The following is a 19,184-nucleotide window of genomic DNA, read 5'->3' as shown; positions in this document are numbered from 1 at the left end:
TTGAGGATTCCTCTCAAATTAGTTTGGAATCAAAAGCATAGCGCTGGATTTCAGGCAGGCTTGCATATTCTCAGTAATTATATCAGGCATCTGTCTGAATTTAGTGTGATGCGTTGATCTGTACAGACTGGCATTTTTTATTTAAAATGACATCATTTTATTGTTTATATTGCAAATATGTAGATTTTATATATTCTGAAATACAAAATATTAACTAGATGTTAAATATCATTCTATGTCATGAACTGTATCATTGACTAAAGACCATTTCAATGTGGTGATGTCATTGGCCAATGATCATTTCCTGCTTGTTATCAAACTATTTCATAACTGTAACAAGAAGCAATTCAATCATAAGTTAATGTGGAAACAGCTATCATAACATTATTTATCAATATGTGGCTCTTTTTGGATTCTCAGAAGCTATAGAAATAAAAATGTAAAACAGTAAATACGTTGGGACCATTGCTTTTGTTTACATCCCTCAAAATTGTCTATAGATGTATTTTCTATACAATATGCATGTAAACGTAAGCATCGCAATATAAAAAATAATATAATAATAACATAATAATATAAAAATATTGCAAATGAATATTCAGATAATTATATTTCTATTTTTTGAATATTCCTATTGTTTGGACAAAAAATAAATAGATAAATAAAATAAAACAACACTATTGTTTAGTATGTGGACCATAAGTGCTTTTAACTGCATTTATTTAAGAAGTAGGCTAACTTTGGAATTAAGAATGTAGATTATTTTCATAGAATTTCCTAGCAAAACATAACTTTATCTTTGGTTATTTTCTTATATAAATATATAATTTTTAAATACAATTATAAATATATTTACTAATATTATATAATATATATTTATATAATAATATATATAATATATAATTATATAATAAAACTTGAAATTTTAACAAAATACAATTAAACGAACACAAAGGTCAAATACATGTTACAATTAAACCTGCAAGCAGCAATGAAAGGGACCTCGCACCTGGGCTCACCACTGCCCGGTGGCCTTAGGATGACAGAGAACAGTGGACAATATTAATTTGAGCTGATACATATAAAAAACCTGAGAAAAATCACAGATTTATGCAACCTCCTTCTGTCAGCAGGTGGCGCTATGACTGTGACTCAGTGTTGGCTTGTAGATGTCTTAAGGAAAGTAATCTCATGTAACGTGAATTTTCAGGCAGGCCAGACATTGTGTGGCTGAGTTATAAGTATTTCCTGCTCCACGGCGAAACACTGAACTTTCTCAGATGGCCACAGACACGACCTTCGACAAAAACTGTAGATCTTAACAATTTAACATCACAAAGGCCTTTGGATTACACTGACAAAACATGGACTCGGTCTGATAAAACTTCTAGGAGGAGCTTGTTACACTGTAAAACGTGTCATTTCCTGTTGCCAGCAGGTGGTGCTATAACAGTAACGAAATATTGGTATGTAAATGTGTTTAGGTCAGGACTCTTATCAAACATGTGGGCTTTGAGGCAGATTGGAAAATGCATGCCTGAGTTATAACAACTTCCAGTTCCACGGGGAAACACTGAACAGTCCGCCACGGACACACCCTTTGACAAAGACTCTAGATCTTCACAATTTAACATCACAAAGGCCTTTGGATTATAGTAACAAAGCTTGGATTCTATCTGACTTTGTTACACTGTAAAACATGTCATTTCCTGTTACCAATAGGTGGCGCAATGACTGTAACTGAATATTGGCATGTAAACGTGTTCAGGTCAGGACTCTTATCAAATGTGCATCAAATGCCTGAGTTATAACAACTTTTTGTTTCGTGGCGAAACATCAAGGTTTCTGAGGCCGCCACGGACACGCCCTTCAAAGAAACTCTTAATCTTCACAATTTACCATCGCCAAGGTCTTTAAATGACAATACCCAATTTTGGAGTTAATCTGATAAAATCCCTAGGAGGAGTTCATTAAAATACAACGCCTGGAAATGGCAAAAACTGCATTTTTTTGGCAAAGGAAGTTAAAAATATCGGACTTTCTGCTGGGTTTGAGATTTCGCTCCAAGAGACTTTTTTGTAGGTATGTTTGACGTGTGTGCCAATTTTCGTATGTGTGTGTGAAACAGCTTGGAGGCCACTCCATCAAAGTGCATAGGTGGCGCTGTTGAGCCATTTTGCCACCCTCAGAATAATAATAAACAGGGCAATTCCAATAGGACCTATACATCCTAGGTTATATATTAATGTTTCCAGCCTGATCTCACGAGGAAATGTAAATATTTTACGTTTTGTCAGTTTAGTGGCTAATTCCTACGAGTTCAGTCATACGAAAACGTAAGATTTTAAAAAGGAGGCGTGGCGCACCCAACCCCGCCCCTAAACCCAACCATCATTGGGGATAAGCAAAATGTACTAAATTGTACGAATGAGATCATATGAATTCATACGAATTAGCCACTAAATCAAAAAGTTACGAATTGCCGTGAGATTGTGTTGATGTTTCTTATAAGGCCCCATACATGTTGTGAGATCCATAGTTTTATTCTCAATTAATTATCACATTTCGCAATTCCGAAATCGATGAGAGGAAAAGGAAAGACTGTAACTTATAAACAAGCTGTATTTTAAGTTAATAGACCAACTGTTTATTTTTGGCCAATTTAACACTAAAACCTTAGATCAACGTAACAGGAGGATATAAGTACTTTGATTTTGCACTCTATTACCTGTCAGTTCATTCTGAGTATCCACTTGTGTCTGTCCACCATAGTGCTTACACTTAGTGATTGGAAAAATCCTCTTCTTCATTTCAGAGGCATTTCAAAAGGTTTCTGCACCCTTTTCATTAGCTTATTTCATGCTAACAGATCAGCTTAAGAACAGCATGGAGGAATTTGTTTGCTTTTCTCTTGATGTTTGTTTGCCTGTTTATATTTGAACTACATCTCCTTTCCCAGGCTCCTTTGCTAATGGTCATTTGAATGGATCGGGCACTAAAGGTGGCCTGTTTGCGGGAAGCTGTAAGTCAGAACGGACCCAGCATGCAGCGCAGAGCAAAGAGCGCAACCATGAGTTCTCAATGGACGGGCCTGTCAGGAAGAGGTGAGTTTACTTAGACCTGCACTATATTGTGGTGTTGTGTCATTCTGTGTTAATGTGTGGTTAAAAAGTGCTTTAATGGATGAAAAATCATCATGCAGGAACTAAGTGGGAAAATAGCAACGAATGGACTGAAATGTTATCCCTCTATGTATCTTTCAGTGTTAAAGATACAGTATAATGTTTCTTTCTAGGCTGATTCAGTGATTGTTTATCAGCTAAATGTAACTGGTTTTCAAGCTAATCAATGGTGGAAATCCTGCTTGGTTGAATCTCGTTTAAACATTCAGTGCTTGGAAGAAGCATCAAAGCACAACATATGCTTCTGGCCAATTAAAAATGACTTGCACAGTCAGGCTTTTTGCTGAGCTTTTATATATCAGACCAAAGTGCTTCCCTCCGCAGGTCTTCTGTATGATTAGATTAGCATCTCTTTTCCCACCAAACGATTCAGATCACTGTGTTTCTGTCTTTCTTTTTTATGGACTTTGAGTCAATAAAATGTACGCCGTTAAACAAGAGGCATTTTATATAAAAAAGAGGAATAAGTCAGAGACTGAATCCATCATAAAAGAAGGAATGGCCTATTTCAACACATAAATCTAAGTTTGTTTTTTGGAAACTACAGTTATTTATTATTTTTGAATATTAATGCACACATTAATGTACCACATATTGTAATTTACTTCCTTCTACCCACCAAAATACATGAGAAGGGTATAAATGGAGGTCACAGCCAGCTCCAAGTGGGTGGGTCTTGAGCTCCAAGTAGGTTATACAAAACTGGAGTTATCGTTTATTTATTGCCTTTATTTGACGCAGAGTCCAAAAGTTGTGCTTTATGAATATCTGCTTCTACCCCAACCCTAAACCCAACTTTACCGTAACCTGATGTATTTCATTAATGTCTACTCCACCTACACCACCTAAACCCAGCCCACCTGCTACGTAAATTCCTCCCACTTGGAGGTCACCAAACCTGCCTGTGGTGTAATACCTCCCACTTAGAGGTCTCCGGGCTGCAGCAATACCTACTTGAAATGAACTGAATTTAAATATTTCATGTGCCGTTTCTTCTCATGCATTCTAAATTGTTCTGAAAATATCTGCAGCCTTTTTGATTCAAATTCATTCATTCATTCATTTTCCTTCGAGTTAGTCCCTTGTTTATCTTGGGTCGCCACAGTAGAATGAACCACCAACTTTTCCAGCATATGTTTTTCTCAGCGGATGCCCTTCCAGCAGCAACCTAGTAGTGGGAAACACCCATACACACTCATTCAAACACACACTATGGGAAATTTAAGTTCATCCAATTCACCTATAGCCCAAGTCTTTGGACTGTGGGGAAAACCGGAGCAACAGGAGGAAACCCACATGAACATGAAAACTCCACACTGAAAGGCCAACTGGCCTAACCGGGACTCAAACCAGCAACCTTCGTGCTGTGAGGCAAAAGTGCTAACAACTGAGCCAACATGCCGTCCCTTTTATTCAAAATGACACTTTAATTTACTTAAGAATTTCTTCTTTCTACTAACCAAAATATACAGAAATTGTAGAATTGGATATTTTTGAAGGTGTGATTCAGATCACTCTGCCTGTTTTGTTTTGTTTTTTGTTGGATTCCCAAAAACTCTTTACTTAAGTGTTAAAATAAAACTGAATAAAACACGAGGCATTAAATGAAAGGTAAAATTATTTAAAAATATGGATGGCCCGGCATGTTACATAAGATAATTCTTCTGAAATGACAGAGATTCATTCCTTTACAGGCACAAATTAGCATAATGTAATTTACTTGATTTATTTGTCCTTCTGCCTGCAAACTTAAACTTAAATGTGGTTTCATGCTGTGTTTTGAAAATGGGCTTCAGATTAATGTTTCTGTCTCTTTTTTTATTATAAAATAGTTTGTATACTAGTTTTCAGCCTCAATAAAACATTCAATTTCAATTTGAATCAAGGACCGTCACAGTGGCGCAGTGGGTAGCACAATCGCCTCACAGCAAAAAGGTTGGTGGTTCGAGCCCCGGCTGGGTCAGATGGCATTTCTATGTGGAGTTTGCATGTTCTCCCTGTGTTTGTGTGGGTTTCCTTCGGGTGCTCCTGTTTCCCAGTGTTGGGTTGCAGCTGGAAGGGCATCCACTGTGTAAAACATATGCTGGTTAAGTTGACGGTTCATTCCGCTGTGGCAACCCCTGAGTAATAAAGGAACTAAGCTAAAAAGAAAATGAATGAATGCAATTGAATCAAAGGAATGCATCAAAATTGCATAAAAAAAGAAAACCAAATCTCTCAAATTCTATGATTATTTATTCTCATCTTCAACTCAAGTTCAAGTCAATTTTATTGTCATTCCAAGACAACATATGTCATTGTCAAGAGCTTTATTGTCATTCTACTACATGTGTGAACGTACAGTGGAACAAACTGTTGTCTTGCAGGACTACAGTGCTACAAAAATAAACATAATCATATATATGAACGGCGGCGCAGTAGGTAGTGCTGTCGCCTCAAAGCAAGAAGGTCGCTGGTTCGAGCCTCGGCTGAGTCAGTTGGCGTTTTTGTGTGGAGTTTGCATGTTCTCCCTGCGTTCGCATGGGTTTCCTCCGGGTGCTCTGGTTTCCCCCACAGTCCAAAACATGCAATACAGGTGATTTGGGACATGCGGTACAGGTGATCCGTAGTGTATGGGTTCCCAGTAATGGGTTGGAGCTGGAAGGGCATCCATTGCATAAACAAGTTGGATAAGTTGGCGGTTCATTCCGCTGTGGCAACCCCGGATTAATTAAAGGACTGAGCCGAAAAGAAAATAAATGAATAAGTGAATATATATTAACACAACACTGGACGTAAGAGCTATTTTAAACTGATACATAACTAACATACTGGAGCATTAACCATACACATACAAGGGCTGCAAGGTATTTGGAAAAATCTGACATTGCAATATTTTGATTTTCTGCGATAAATATTGCAATATTCAATTCAATTCATGTTTATTTCTATAGCGCTTTTACGATGTAGATTGTGTCAAAGCAGCTTAACATAGTTCTATCTGACATAGTTCTAGTAAATTGATAAATAGATAAAAAGATAAATAGTAACATAGTTCTAGTAAATTGAAACTGTGTCAGTCCAGTTTTTAGAGTTAAAGTTCAGTTCAGTTCAGTTCAGTTCAGTTCAGTGTGGTTTAAATTCCACTGCTGAAAGTCCAAACACCGAAGAGCAAATCAATCAATGCGCAGCTCCACAAGTCCCAAACCAAGCAAGCCAGTGGTGACAGTGGCGAGGAACAAAACTTCACCAACTGACAAAAGTGAAGGAAAAAAAGATATAATTCCACCATATGAATTGAATAGCTCTATTTGGAAAGATTTCTTTAATTTAGGTCGACTGGAGTGATCAAGTATTCTTCTGTGCAACGGATCTGCATAAATTATCAGCAAAAACAAATAAACGAACACTGCTTTATGGTTTTCTGGGGTGTATAACAGTATTCATGTATAGCACTTGAACAGTCAAACATCAAATGACATGATCATCATTGTATAAACAATTTAAAATAATAATATCTTCATCTTTTAATCTTTAATAAATAATCTAATCCTGTGATGTGACTATTGCAGATGCACACATTGCGATATCGATGCTTAAATGGTATATTGTGCAGCCCTAACATATACTTTAAATTAATACTTCAACTATAGACGTAACCTAAGACAGACTACACAAGTATTTTTACATTAGACAGAACAATACTGAGCAAGATATAGTGCAAAAGAGGTATTTTAAGGTTGAAGGAAACAAGCAGTGCAACATGATTTGTGGTACATTCACTGGCAAACATTGTTTTCATTATTTAGTGCTTTGTTTAAAACAAAAATCTTTCTTTACTGTAACATAAAAGACAAAAGCAAAGTTTGATTCGCATTTACTGAAGCAGATTTAAAAAGAACAACCAATAAATGCCTTCAAACTTGCTCACTAAATGAAGAATGCCAGATTGATGAGTAAATAATGACGCTATTTTCATTTCTAGCAGAACTAATCCTCTGATTTCCTTAATTCCCTGTTCCTCGCACCAGGCCAAGACTGCAGGCTCAGAGGAAGTTTGCTCAGTCTCATCCGTGTTCACCAAACGCCACCCCGCTGAAGGTGCTGGACGCCCTGAGCCCGACCCCTGCCGCCCTGCTCAACCATCTCACACGACGCAAACCCAAAACTGAAGACTTCCTCACTTTCCTCTGTCTGAGAGGTGGGTCTTTATCTTTTCACTCCCTCCACTCCCCAAATGTTTACAGACTCCCGAATTCACCTCTCGCATGGGAGTCTTGGTTATTGCTGGCAAATGTTTAGTTGACTCTCTGGTGTGTGCTGCTGTTATTTACTGTGTTTGTGTCTTGGATGAGCTCCCGGCAAACATTTTCAGTTCATTTTGAACTCTTTAAGAGAGAAAGTCAAGTTTATAGTTGTAAAGAAGAACTCAATGAGATGTTTATGCGCAGCTGATGAGAGATAAAGTCTGGTTTATGTTGCATTTTTAATATTCATGAGTGAAACTTCGATCCAATGAGGTTTAATTGTGGGCGGAGCATGTGTACTGTTCGAAATTGAATTTAGATTTTGCTCATATGTAGATTGCTTGTTGGTGTGCAAATGGATGAGGTTATGAGAAGTTAGATATTACAAGTGTAGCAATTTAATATTAAAGAGCCCCTATTATGCATTAAAAAGGGTCATATTTTGGTTTTGGGGGTCTCCAACAACAGGCTGATATGGATGCAAGGTCAAAAAACACTTTCATTGTCTCATAATATGCATTTATTTGTACTTAATTATCCCAACGACTCTCATATGATTCGTTTAGTGATTCATTTGTTCCCAAATCTCTCCTTAGTGCGATGCTAATATGTGCTGATTGGTCCGATGAACCAGTCTTTCAGCGCAAGGCTGAAAGAAATGCCCAGCATGGCTTATCAACATTGTCAGAGTGCAGAGTGTATGTGTGAGCCCAATACAGGTGTGCATTAAAGCAATGCAGTTAAACACCAGCATATTGCTCTATTCTTAACCGTAAGTAAAAACAGTGACACACATTCAGTATTAATCCACACAGTGCCAAAAGCTGAACTATTTTGAAACTTGACCGGCGCACGTGTGTAGGAACAGCTGACGGTGGCCATAGCAACGACAAACGGCAGTGGAAAGTGAGCTCACAAACACATTTAAATCCATAAACAAAGCGGCAAGCGGCGCATTTTCAACGTGGCATTTTACACAATATGAGAATATAAAGAGTTAACCAGATACAGTACAAACGGTTAACAAAACACAATTAAATACATAATTTGCAAGCTAGAGAAAACAAGGAGGCAACCATTTTAATCGCATTACACTAATCGCATTACATTACTTACACTTGTGAAATGGAGAAAGAAACTGGTCCATGAACTGTGTACTGTAAAGTTCCTTTCAAGCTCTGACAAAGTCCCATACATCAGTAGTCTTTTCTGATCCTTCCTTTAACAAATGGCTGATGATTCCCCCATTGTAAGCATGTAGTTTGCTGAAGCACTTTTCAGAAAAATGACAGGAACAAAGCACAAGGCTGGGGCTATAATGCTGAAGTATTTTTGCAAAAATAAACTTCAACCACTGACTCTTCACAGCCTCATCTTTGGGTAGGGAAAATAACACAAACTTTTCCTCACACTTCAGAGCACAGCGTCTTCGCGACATGATTCAACCGGGATCTGCTACGGTGTTTGTGGGCAGAGCGGGGGGTTTCAATTTTCCCGGGTCTGCGTGCGCAGCAAATAGGCGGGCCTTGAATTCTGTCTCGACGTTACGCCAGCACGGCTAAAGACTTGTCACCGGGGCGATTCGTTCAAACTACTATGAGTCGACTCTTTTATAAATGAATCAATAGTTTTAAACACTGTACACTTTCAGATTCAAGCCTTAGCAGGATATTTCACTTCACTTAGAGCTGTGTTACACACTACATGGAAAGTCATTTTCAAAAACCCATAAAAGGGGCTCTTTAAACCATACTCCAAGTAGTAAAAAAACAAACACGTGCCTGTACTCTTATGTATTGGCTAGCATATGCAAATCTCTATCACATTTGGAATATTATCTAAAATAGAGTGCTGGTACAACATACAATTATTTAACAATAATTAAATAATTATTAGGGCTCTATGCTTACATTTCTTTGTTTGATAATTTGTGAAAATCAATGTAAGAATGAATTTAGTGGCATCATCCAATCGATGAAAGATATATTCACTTCAGATGTATTCAAAGAAATATTCACTTTCCCATTACGGATTAATATTTACTTTCTTAATTTGCTTTCCCTCAGCGTTTCTTAAATGTGGATCAAATTGGTGAATGTTTTATGAACACTTGATTATTTCAAAAATAATGTAGTCTTTATCATTCACATTTTTTTGTTGTTGTGACTATACCATACTTGCAGTGTTTTCTACAAAATAACCAAGGGATTTTTAACAAAACTAAATTAGAGAACAGCAAAGATTGCAGCACAAAGAATGATTACTACTACTGAAGTTTTACTGAAGCAGTCAAAAATTAGCAGGATGTGTTCAGGCTATTTCTTTAAATGACTTTAACACATTAAACACGCTTTTATCAATAAAGTACAGGGATACCAAGTCTGCAGTTTTTCCACGGAACTAAGCTACTTTTAACCACTTGGCGAGGGTTGTTTTTTATTGTACATGTAGATTTAAAATTTACATGTACAATAAATGTAAAAGGGTTTCAAATACTGTAAAAAGGGTTTAAAAAAACATGTAAAAAGGTTTAAAATACTTCATTATTTATTTTTGTAGGATTGCGTTGAAATATTTTACTCTAACCAATTTATATTATATCAGTGATAAAAAACAAACTGTGCCAGGATGATGAAACCGAGTAAACACTTTTGTGAGGTGCAGGGTCTCTAGTCAAGTGCGTGCAGTCGCATCCATTAGTTTTTAACTGGATGGCACTTGGCATTCACATGAGACATTATGATGATTTTTTATGATAACAGAATCTTTAAAATGACTAATATACTTACCAGTGATAAAAAAACATATTTGACAAATTGAGCGGTTGCATATTTTTGAGTTTGGAGCAGTCCTGTCAACATAACACGCTTCTCATCAGAGCTTAGTCTGCCCTATAGATTTTTTAATTTAGTTGAATTCAGTCCAAATTAGCTTAAAATTCAAGAGGTTGTATGCTGAGATAGACCCTTATTCTGTTCAGCTCTGAACTGGTGAGTAATTCCAGCTTCAGTGTTGAATCACTTACATTTAAGGACTTGATTCAATCAGTGATGAAGTTGAAATTTATGAATTTAGAAAATTCAAAAAAGTATGAAGTTGAAAATTTAAATAATCAACTTGCTATAGCTGAAAGGGTCCCCATGCCTTTAGCATTCATTTGGACAACCTGCTGTCTGAGGAAACCTGCTGTTTCAGCCTCTTTAAAACAGCTCACAATCCTTCAAAGTCTGATATTTTATCAGCCAGTTAAATTGGGTTTGTCAGATAAGTAAGGAATTGACCAACAGGTTACAGATTAACAGCAGTAACTATAGGAATCTGAAAGTGTTCTCTGATTTTCAGAGTATATTTAACTCATGATAAATGCTTAAAAACTGCTCTATTTTTGCTGTTAGTACTGCCTTTCAAGTAGGCCTAAGCAGTGATCTATACATTTCGAAAATCCCAGGTTGTTTTCTAATCAATATCTTTGTCCCCAATTCAATTGATTCCACCAGAAGGCTGATTCATTCCGAAATGAAGTGAGTGGGCCTTTCTAAATACTCACACTTGTGGTCTTTGCACTTGACCACACTTGACCACACTTGACTACTATCCCACTGACACTTTTGTTGGAATTCTTGACTTTTGGGAACAGAACTCCAGTAATTAAATGTAACTGGTATAATTTTGTTCATATAAACAGCGATAATATCACCACAGTCTGCGTTGGTGACAGCTAAAATATTTAAATTCTGCTGCAGTCCTTCGTTATATTTTCCTCCTCATCCTTTCTGGCAGAGCAGACCTGGAAGAAGACGCAAATTGAGTTAACGTCAAACTTTCACTTATTCTCTCTCCCCAAATTCCTTCTCGCATTTCCCTGGCTCTTTTGAACCGGTTAACTTTCTCCATCTCTCGTCTTGCTCTCACACATGGCTGTGTAAAGACAGGGAACAGACTGATTGGATTTGCCATGGACTCTTGGCTGAGGGCAAAGTGGGTTAATGGATTTTCAAACATAAAGAATGTAAATGAGAACATCTCTTCCCCGTCTCCATCCGTCCCGCTCATCATATCAAACCTCTTCTCGTTATTGGGTTAGAACCGAGAGCACACGTAAATGTGAGAGTGGCAGTGCGGATCAGTTTATGGATTTTTAAAATATAAGCAGAGCTTGTAGTGTCGCATAAGTCAAGGCTGATGTGCAGGATGTCATAAGCTGTTATTCAGATGCAGCGGCTGTTTCTCATTCACCAGAGGCTGAGGTGTCACTCATCAGTGGCCACTCAACACTTTTCTTTAACTTATTTTGGGGTCTATTCCTAAAAGCTGCTTCTTCAGTATTTTTATTGAACTTATTTGAACAATATTTGAACTTTCTATTCATGAAAAATTCTGAAAAAAATGTTATGAATTGATAAAAAATATTAATTGTTTTCAATAATCATTTTAAATATTTTTGAGTACCAAATCAATATTTTAGAATGATATCTGAAGGATCCCATGACCCTGAATATTGAAATAATGGCTGCTGAAAATACAACAATAAATAGCATTTGAAAATTCATTCATTCATCAATTTATTAATCTGGGATCGCCACAGCGGAATGAACCACCAACTTATTCAGCATATATTTTTACGCAGCCGATGCCCTTCCAGCTGCAACATATCACCGGGAAACACCTATACACTTCCGTTCACGCACATACACTAAGGACAATTAAATGCACCCAAATCACCTATAGCACTGTGAGGCGAGATCGCTTCCCACTGCACCACCCTGCTGCCCGCATTTGAAAATCTAGACAGAATAAAATATTTTAGCAGCCCTAAAACTTTCAGGATGTACAAGTTTGAGTGCTCCAAATTGTGTTCAGGCAGAGTTCAGTTGGCTGGTCCTGGCACGGTTGGAAGAGGTGTGCCAGAGCGCGGTTCAGTTGGGCTTTGGCGCGGTATGCTTGTAGTGTGAGTGCAAAGCATGCTTGAACACGAAACTGAAGATGTAACGTCAATTTCAAGTGACTGTTTCATGTGGATTTATTAATCCTTCTTACTTTTCACTGAACGCAAACTGCCGTAGTTTATTAAAGACGCAAACCTCTTGCTGCACGTTAGCTGCACCTTCAGCAAACCTCCTAATACCTGCAGCACAATGACTTTTATGAACCTTTATGAGCGTCAAAAGTGGTGGATCTGTCCAGCAAAAGACTTCACTGTATATAATAAATTATAATATAATATAATATAATATAATATAATATAATATAATATAGCATATATTATAGCACAATAGTCTCACAGTAAGAAGGTTGCTGGTTCAAGCCTCGGCTGGGTCAGTTGGCATTTCTGTGTGGAGTTTGCATGTTCTCCCCGTGTTTGCGTGGGTTTCCTCCGGGTGCTCTGGTTTCCCCTACAAGTCCAAAGACATGCAGTACAGGTGGATTGGGTAAGCTAAATTGGCCATAGTGTATGTGTGTGATTGAGTATGTATGGGTGTTTCCCAGTGCATCCATGCTGGATAAGTTGTCGGTTCATTCTGCTGTGGCAACCCCAGATTAATAAAGGGCCGTAGAGAAAATAAATGAATGAATGAATAATATAATATAATATAATATAATATAATAATATAACCGGGAACTCCTCATATCCAAGTCTATTACAATTACAGTAGACAGATCTCTTGTTCTCTCCTTTTTTCTCCCCTTCTTTCTCTCTTTCTCCAATTTATTCTCCATCACCCATGAGTGACAGATGTAAAAACAGATTTGGGTTAAAAAAAATCCTGAGGCAAAGTCACACTTCGCTTCGAGGTAGAACTCAAATCAGAGGACATCATGAGCAAATAACAGAATACAAGGACTTAACACAGACCTCTCACCAGATTATATCCATCGTGACAATTAATGAGAGTAACACTCGAATACTTACATCAGCTGCATCGCTACAGAACAGTAGATGAAAATCACATTCATTAATATTCACTCTTCAAAACCCCTGGCATTATCAGAGAGGAATCGAAGAATCGTTCGGTTTCCTCTTGAGATCTGAACAATAGCGGGTCGCTCAAAGCCCCCGGGAGCCCTTATTAAAGCCCTTGATCATGGAGGACTGGCCTAAAGAGCCTTTCTCCATAATCTAGGGGCCCAGAGATCCTTTCTTTCGCCGTTTCAGCTCTGCTCTCATTTCACCTGGAAATTGCAGCCCATCATTCATAACCAGTCACTAATAAGGTTTCGCATAGTTCATTTCCATTGATCTCAAACAACAGCAGATCTGACCAGGATGCAGTATAAATGTAACGCTCTATTAGTTACTTTGTTTGGAGAATTCAAAAAGATTGATTCAAAAGCAGACAGGCCGCTTCTCCTGTCTATTTCAGCGGTCGTTCCCCACCCCCTCCTCCAAACACTCACACACACACAATCACATGCTGCAGCACATGCAAACGCTACGGACCCAGTGACTCGGGTGCAGATAAATGGCTGTTGAGGGAATGTGGAATAAAGCTGAACAGGCTCTCCATTGTGAGCGCTGAACCCTTCAGTGAGGATCAGAAACACACGAGATGAGCTCTGGACTGGACTCGCCGTCACATTAACAGCTCTCTCTGTCTCTCTCTCATGCACACGGTCAAGTTAAACAGAGATTTGCACAATCTACAAATGCTCACAGCAGAGTTTTCAGATGTGATCTTCGTATTTTTGTGATCTCAGAGAGAATGTCTGCGCAGAACCTTAGGGTGTGTTTAGATTTGGTGGGTTCGGTTTAAAGGGTTAGTTCACCCAAAACATTTAAATTCTGTTTTTTTAAAGAGATAGCTCACCCCAAACTGAACGTTCTTTCATCATTCGCTTGTCTCAAACCCAGTTTTATCTGTTAAACACAAAAGAAGATATTTTGAAAAATGTTAAAAACCTGTAATTATTGACTTCCATTGTAATTTTTTTCTTACTATGGAAGTCAGTGGTTACAGTTTCTTTTAGATAACTTATTTTGTGTTCAACAGAAAAAGTAAACTATTAAATGTTTGAATTCACCTGAGGGTGAGTAATAGTGAGTAAATTTTCCTTTTTTCCTCATGTAGTTTCAATACCCTGAGACCTTAGTTCATTTTTGGATATTTTCAATTAAATATGAGAGCGCTAGTTAAATAGATTAGGTTTAATCAGATCAGAGTGTGCTTTTACTTAGGGCAATATGTGACTTGCGTGTTGTGCTGCTGACTCTTATAGCATAGAGCATTTAGTAAATGCCCACCTTGACCTGAAGTGGAATAGAATAGGCAAACATAGTGATTTTTACGTTTCATTTGCGTACAAAAGTGTTCTTGCAGTTTCCTATGATTACATTTGAACCACTGAAATTTTTGACATGTTTCTGGACTTCGAGTGTCTAAGGACTGTTGAGTCTGGTAAAGATGAACGAATGTCTCACAGTGTTAAACAATATCAGGGTATACACATATGAAAACATAGTTAAAAACTCAAATCTGATCAATTAATACAACAGTTTAGGAAATTAGTTACTATTTATTCACCATTATGTCATTTGGAACTCAAACAAATAAATGTTTGATTTTATGTACAATGAAGTCTGGTGTTGTTTTGGGCCTTGTTGACTTTCACTGATGGTGAGGGGAATCCTTTGGTATTGCTTAGCTTTGTACACTGCAATTTAAAAGTTTAGCTTTCTAACATTTTTTGTTCTTTTTGAAGGAAACCTCTAATGTTCAACAAAGTTTTAGATATGTGACAAAATAATGTGTTAAAATGTTATTAGTGTTAAGGTGTAAAATAATCGTTCGTGAATATTTTTGATTTCTGAAAAATAAAACATTATAAAAATAAAGCTTAACATTTTTGTGAAACCCTTAACTTAAAAAAAAAAAAATATATATATATATATATATATATATATATATATATATATATATATATATATATATATATATATATATATATATATATATATATTCATATTCATAGTGCTTCACTTTTTCCACATTTTTTAATGTTACAGCCTTAATCCAAAAGGGATTAAATTCTACACACAATACCTCATAATGACAATGTGAACAAAATATATTTTTTTAATTGTTGCAAAACCTGAAAAATCACATGTACTTCAGTATTCACAGCCTTTGCGCAATGCTTTGTTGAAGCACCTTGGGCAGCAATTACAGCCTCAAGTCTTTTTGAATATGATGCCACAAGCAGTACCTCTCAAGCTCTATCAGGTTGGATGGGAAGCAATGGTGTACACCCATTTTCAGATCTCTCCAGAGATGTTCAATAGGATTTAGGTCTGGGCTCTGGCTGGGCCACTCAAGGACATTCACTGAGTTGTTGTGAATCCACTCCATTCATATTTTCACGATGTGCTTTGGGTCATTGTCCTGCTGGAAGATGAACCGTCACCCCAGTCTGAGGTCAACAGCACGCTGAAGCAGGTTTTCATTCAGGATGTCTCTGTACATTGCTGCATTCATCTTTATAAATTAAAAAAAGCATTGAAAAGGTGAAGCGCTATGAATACTTTCCGGATGCACTGCATATAAAGCGTCGCGGTGGCTCAGTGGTTAGCACTGTCGCCTCACAGCAAGAAGGTCACTGGTTCGAGCCTCAGCTGGGTCAGTTGGCATTTTTGGGTGGAGTTTGCATGTTGTCCTCATGTTGGCGTGGGTTTCCTCCAGGTGCTCCGGTTTCCCCCACAAGTCCAAAGACACGTGCTATAGGTGAATTGGGTTAGCTAAGTTGTCCATAGTGTATGTGTGTATGTCTGTATATATATATATATATATATATATATATATATGTAGGAGTTTAGGTGAATTAATGGTCACTTTCAGTCAGTGACTGTCCTTGCTGATTAAAAACTAAAGAACTTAAAAGGATAGTTCACACAATAATGAAAGCTCTTTTATCATTTAATCCCCCTTTACATGATGTCAACTTTTATGAGTGTCTTTCTGATTGTTTTACATAATAGAAGATATTTATAAAAATGTAGGAAACCTGTTTTTTTCTACTATGGAAGTCAATAGTTACAGGTTTTCAGCTTTTTTCAAAATATCTTATTTTGTGTTCATCAGAAGAAAGAAACTCATAAAGGTTTGGAACCACTTGATGGAGAGTAAATAGTGAGCGAATGATCATTTTTGGATGAAATATCCCATCCCCCTCAGCTGAACTGTAGTGTATAAATTTATATTCTTTGAAATGAACAATCGGCTCATTTCAAACCAACATATATGAAGACTGAATCACGTCACAATCTGATTTACTCTCCACTGTGTTTCTCACTTATCTCTCTCTCTGCACGACACTCGCTCACTCTGCCTTTACCCTGTTTCTCATTGGCTCAGGCTCTGCTGCGCTGCCCAGCAACATGACATACTTTGGTAGCGCTAAAGATGATGAAGATGTGGATGAGGAAGATGACGAGGAAGAGGAAGAAGAAAGTGCCAGCAACGCCCCTGCTTCCTGCCAGTCCACTCCACGCAAGAGCAAAGGACCCAACAAATGCATCGCCAACGGTCATGGTACTTCACCACACCAACAGAATCACCACAAACACACACAATTACTCTCACAAACTGATCTCGCTTTGCATTTTATTATCCCTTTTCCCTTAAAATAGCACTTTACAATCGATTATACTATGTAGTGTGTGTGTAGTAGTGTGCCAGTAGCAGACATGCTGGACATTTGGTTCCATTTAAGGGCTCCGGTGAGGTGAGTTATGATCCTGCCTTTTTCCACACCATACAGTTAATGAGCCGTGACTATATACAGCCTTCACTGTCAGATACATTTGTGCTGCACCGTCCATATAACACAAGGCATTCATTGTGTGCACACATGCAAAAGTTGCACTATGGCTGTCAATAGATTAGAGTTTTAATAAAAATGGATTAATCACACTGCTATCTTTAAATTAGGCATGTATCATTTGTCTTGTTTAACATGTTTATTATTTCAACATTTGCTGCATCCATCAAAGTAAACGCTGATATTGAAAAAAGTCACTGAATTGTATTTCCTGTGAGTATTTCTAAAAATGGACACTTACTCTAGATCAGAGATGCCCATTGTAACCAAGTTGGCCCATTGTAACCTTGGATTTGGCCCACCATCCCATCTGAGAGGAGAGTAAGATTGATACATAGGGTTTGGGGTTGACGTAACCTTTTTAGCTACAAAAAAGCAAACTGAAATGAAATGTTTCAAATAAATTTGGTAAATGAATCTGCTTTTTTAAATACTGTTACACATAGATGACTATGCAGAGGACATCGGCGAGCAAATCAAGGCAAAAACTTGTGTAATGCCATGGTTTCCGCTACATTCATTTTACCATGGCGGGGTGCCACACCAAAATTCATCCCGCCACGGCTACATTACAGCAGCTTCTCATTTAAAACATTCAGCCATTTTTTTAATAGCGGGGTATAATCGCACCAAAACGTATTAAAAAGTAAGTGAATTATAACAGTGCGAACTCTTCTGTAATCGTAGTACTGCTTTATTTGTTTAACCCTTTAAGGTAATGTGCTGACTAACTGACTGACAGATGCGTGAGGCCAGCAAACACGACGTAACTTTCAGTTATGATGAACACAGTTTCCATAATTATACTTTATTTATAGATAAAGATCTATGGCTCTGCATACAATGACTTTCTCTATATTTATATATATCTATAACAGTTTCACATTTTACTTCAGGACGCATTAATGCCGCTTTGTAAGTCTACTGGAGACTCTCATAAATATTTCTAGCAAATAATAATAAATGTTTGAGACATACTCTTTACATTAATGCACTATATCAACGTTTATTTGAGAGCGCACAAGAAAATGTGCACTTGAGCAGCATATATTTGAGGGTGCGCAAGAAATGTTGTGCACGAGCAGAGGAAATCAGCGTTCGGGCACAGAGATTCACACATGCTCGGATTACATGAATGCGATTTGGACTTGTAATACTGCGCTCACAACATTTGTCAATGTAATAATGCCACAGGTAGTTTGTAGATCTGTGTAAAAGGCCCAACAGAGCCTGCTGCCACTGGAAAAAATCCTAGAGGAAACACTGAATTCTGTTATAAATGAGATTGTATTGTTTTTACTGTAATATTATTAAATGGTTATTAAATTATTAGTGTACGAATGTGTGAATGCCAGAGTGTATGGGTGTTTCCCAGTATCAGGTTGCGGCTGGAAGGGCATTTGCTGCATAAAACATATGCTGGATAAGTTGGCGGTTTATTCCGCTGTGGCGACCCCTGATAAATAAGGCACTAAACTGAAGGAAAATGAATGCATGAATTGTGAAATGGCATGATAATATTTCACAATATTGTTTCTAATTTATTTGTCTCCAATAAATTCTATAATAATAGCCCAATAAATAAGACACTTCTTTCAAAAACATTAAATAATAAATAATAATAATATTTGAAAGTTAGTGTGTAAATAAAGAATTATTTATTTAGTTTTTTCTTTAAAATTTGCTTACAAATAAATGTTTATGTTTGTTAAAAGATAGGTTGTTGCTATATTATAATAACGTGCTATATTACGAATTCATGTAATTATTTCAGCTTTATTTATCTGTATAATGAATATTTTCCACATTAAATATGCTGTGTCTGCTTATTAATGACACCACTGATCACTGTGCTTGTTTTCCTCTTTCTCCTGAGACTCACGTCCTAATTATAGAAAATAGATGAAAGCAGGCCAAGCTGAATTTAGCTGAGAATCCATTTAATAAAGTGCTGAACACCACT

General features: G+C 37.2%; 1 protein-coding gene across 1 annotated transcript in view; it reads left to right on the top strand.

Annotated features, from left to right (window-relative positions):
* jarid2a (jumonji, AT rich interactive domain 2a) overlaps window positions 1-19,184 on the top strand; it is a 90,262-nt gene that overhangs the window by 33,157 nt on the left and 37,921 nt on the right. The window contains exons 3-5 of the mRNA XM_056474851.1: window positions 2,960-3,104; window positions 7,193-7,362; window positions 16,756-16,932. Coding sequence (XP_056330826.1) covers window positions 2,960-3,104; window positions 7,193-7,362; window positions 16,756-16,932 — 492 coding nt within the window. The remainder of the gene's footprint in view (window positions 1-2,959; window positions 3,105-7,192; window positions 7,363-16,755; window positions 16,933-19,184) is intronic.

Source organism: Danio aesculapii, chromosome 16 (genome assembly GCF_903798145.1).
Source record: "Danio aesculapii chromosome 16, fDanAes4.1, whole genome shotgun sequence".
Classification (NCBI taxonomy): Eukaryota; Metazoa; Chordata; class Actinopteri; order Cypriniformes; family Danionidae; genus Danio; species Danio aesculapii.
This window is presented reverse-complemented; position numbering and strand designations above follow the sequence as displayed.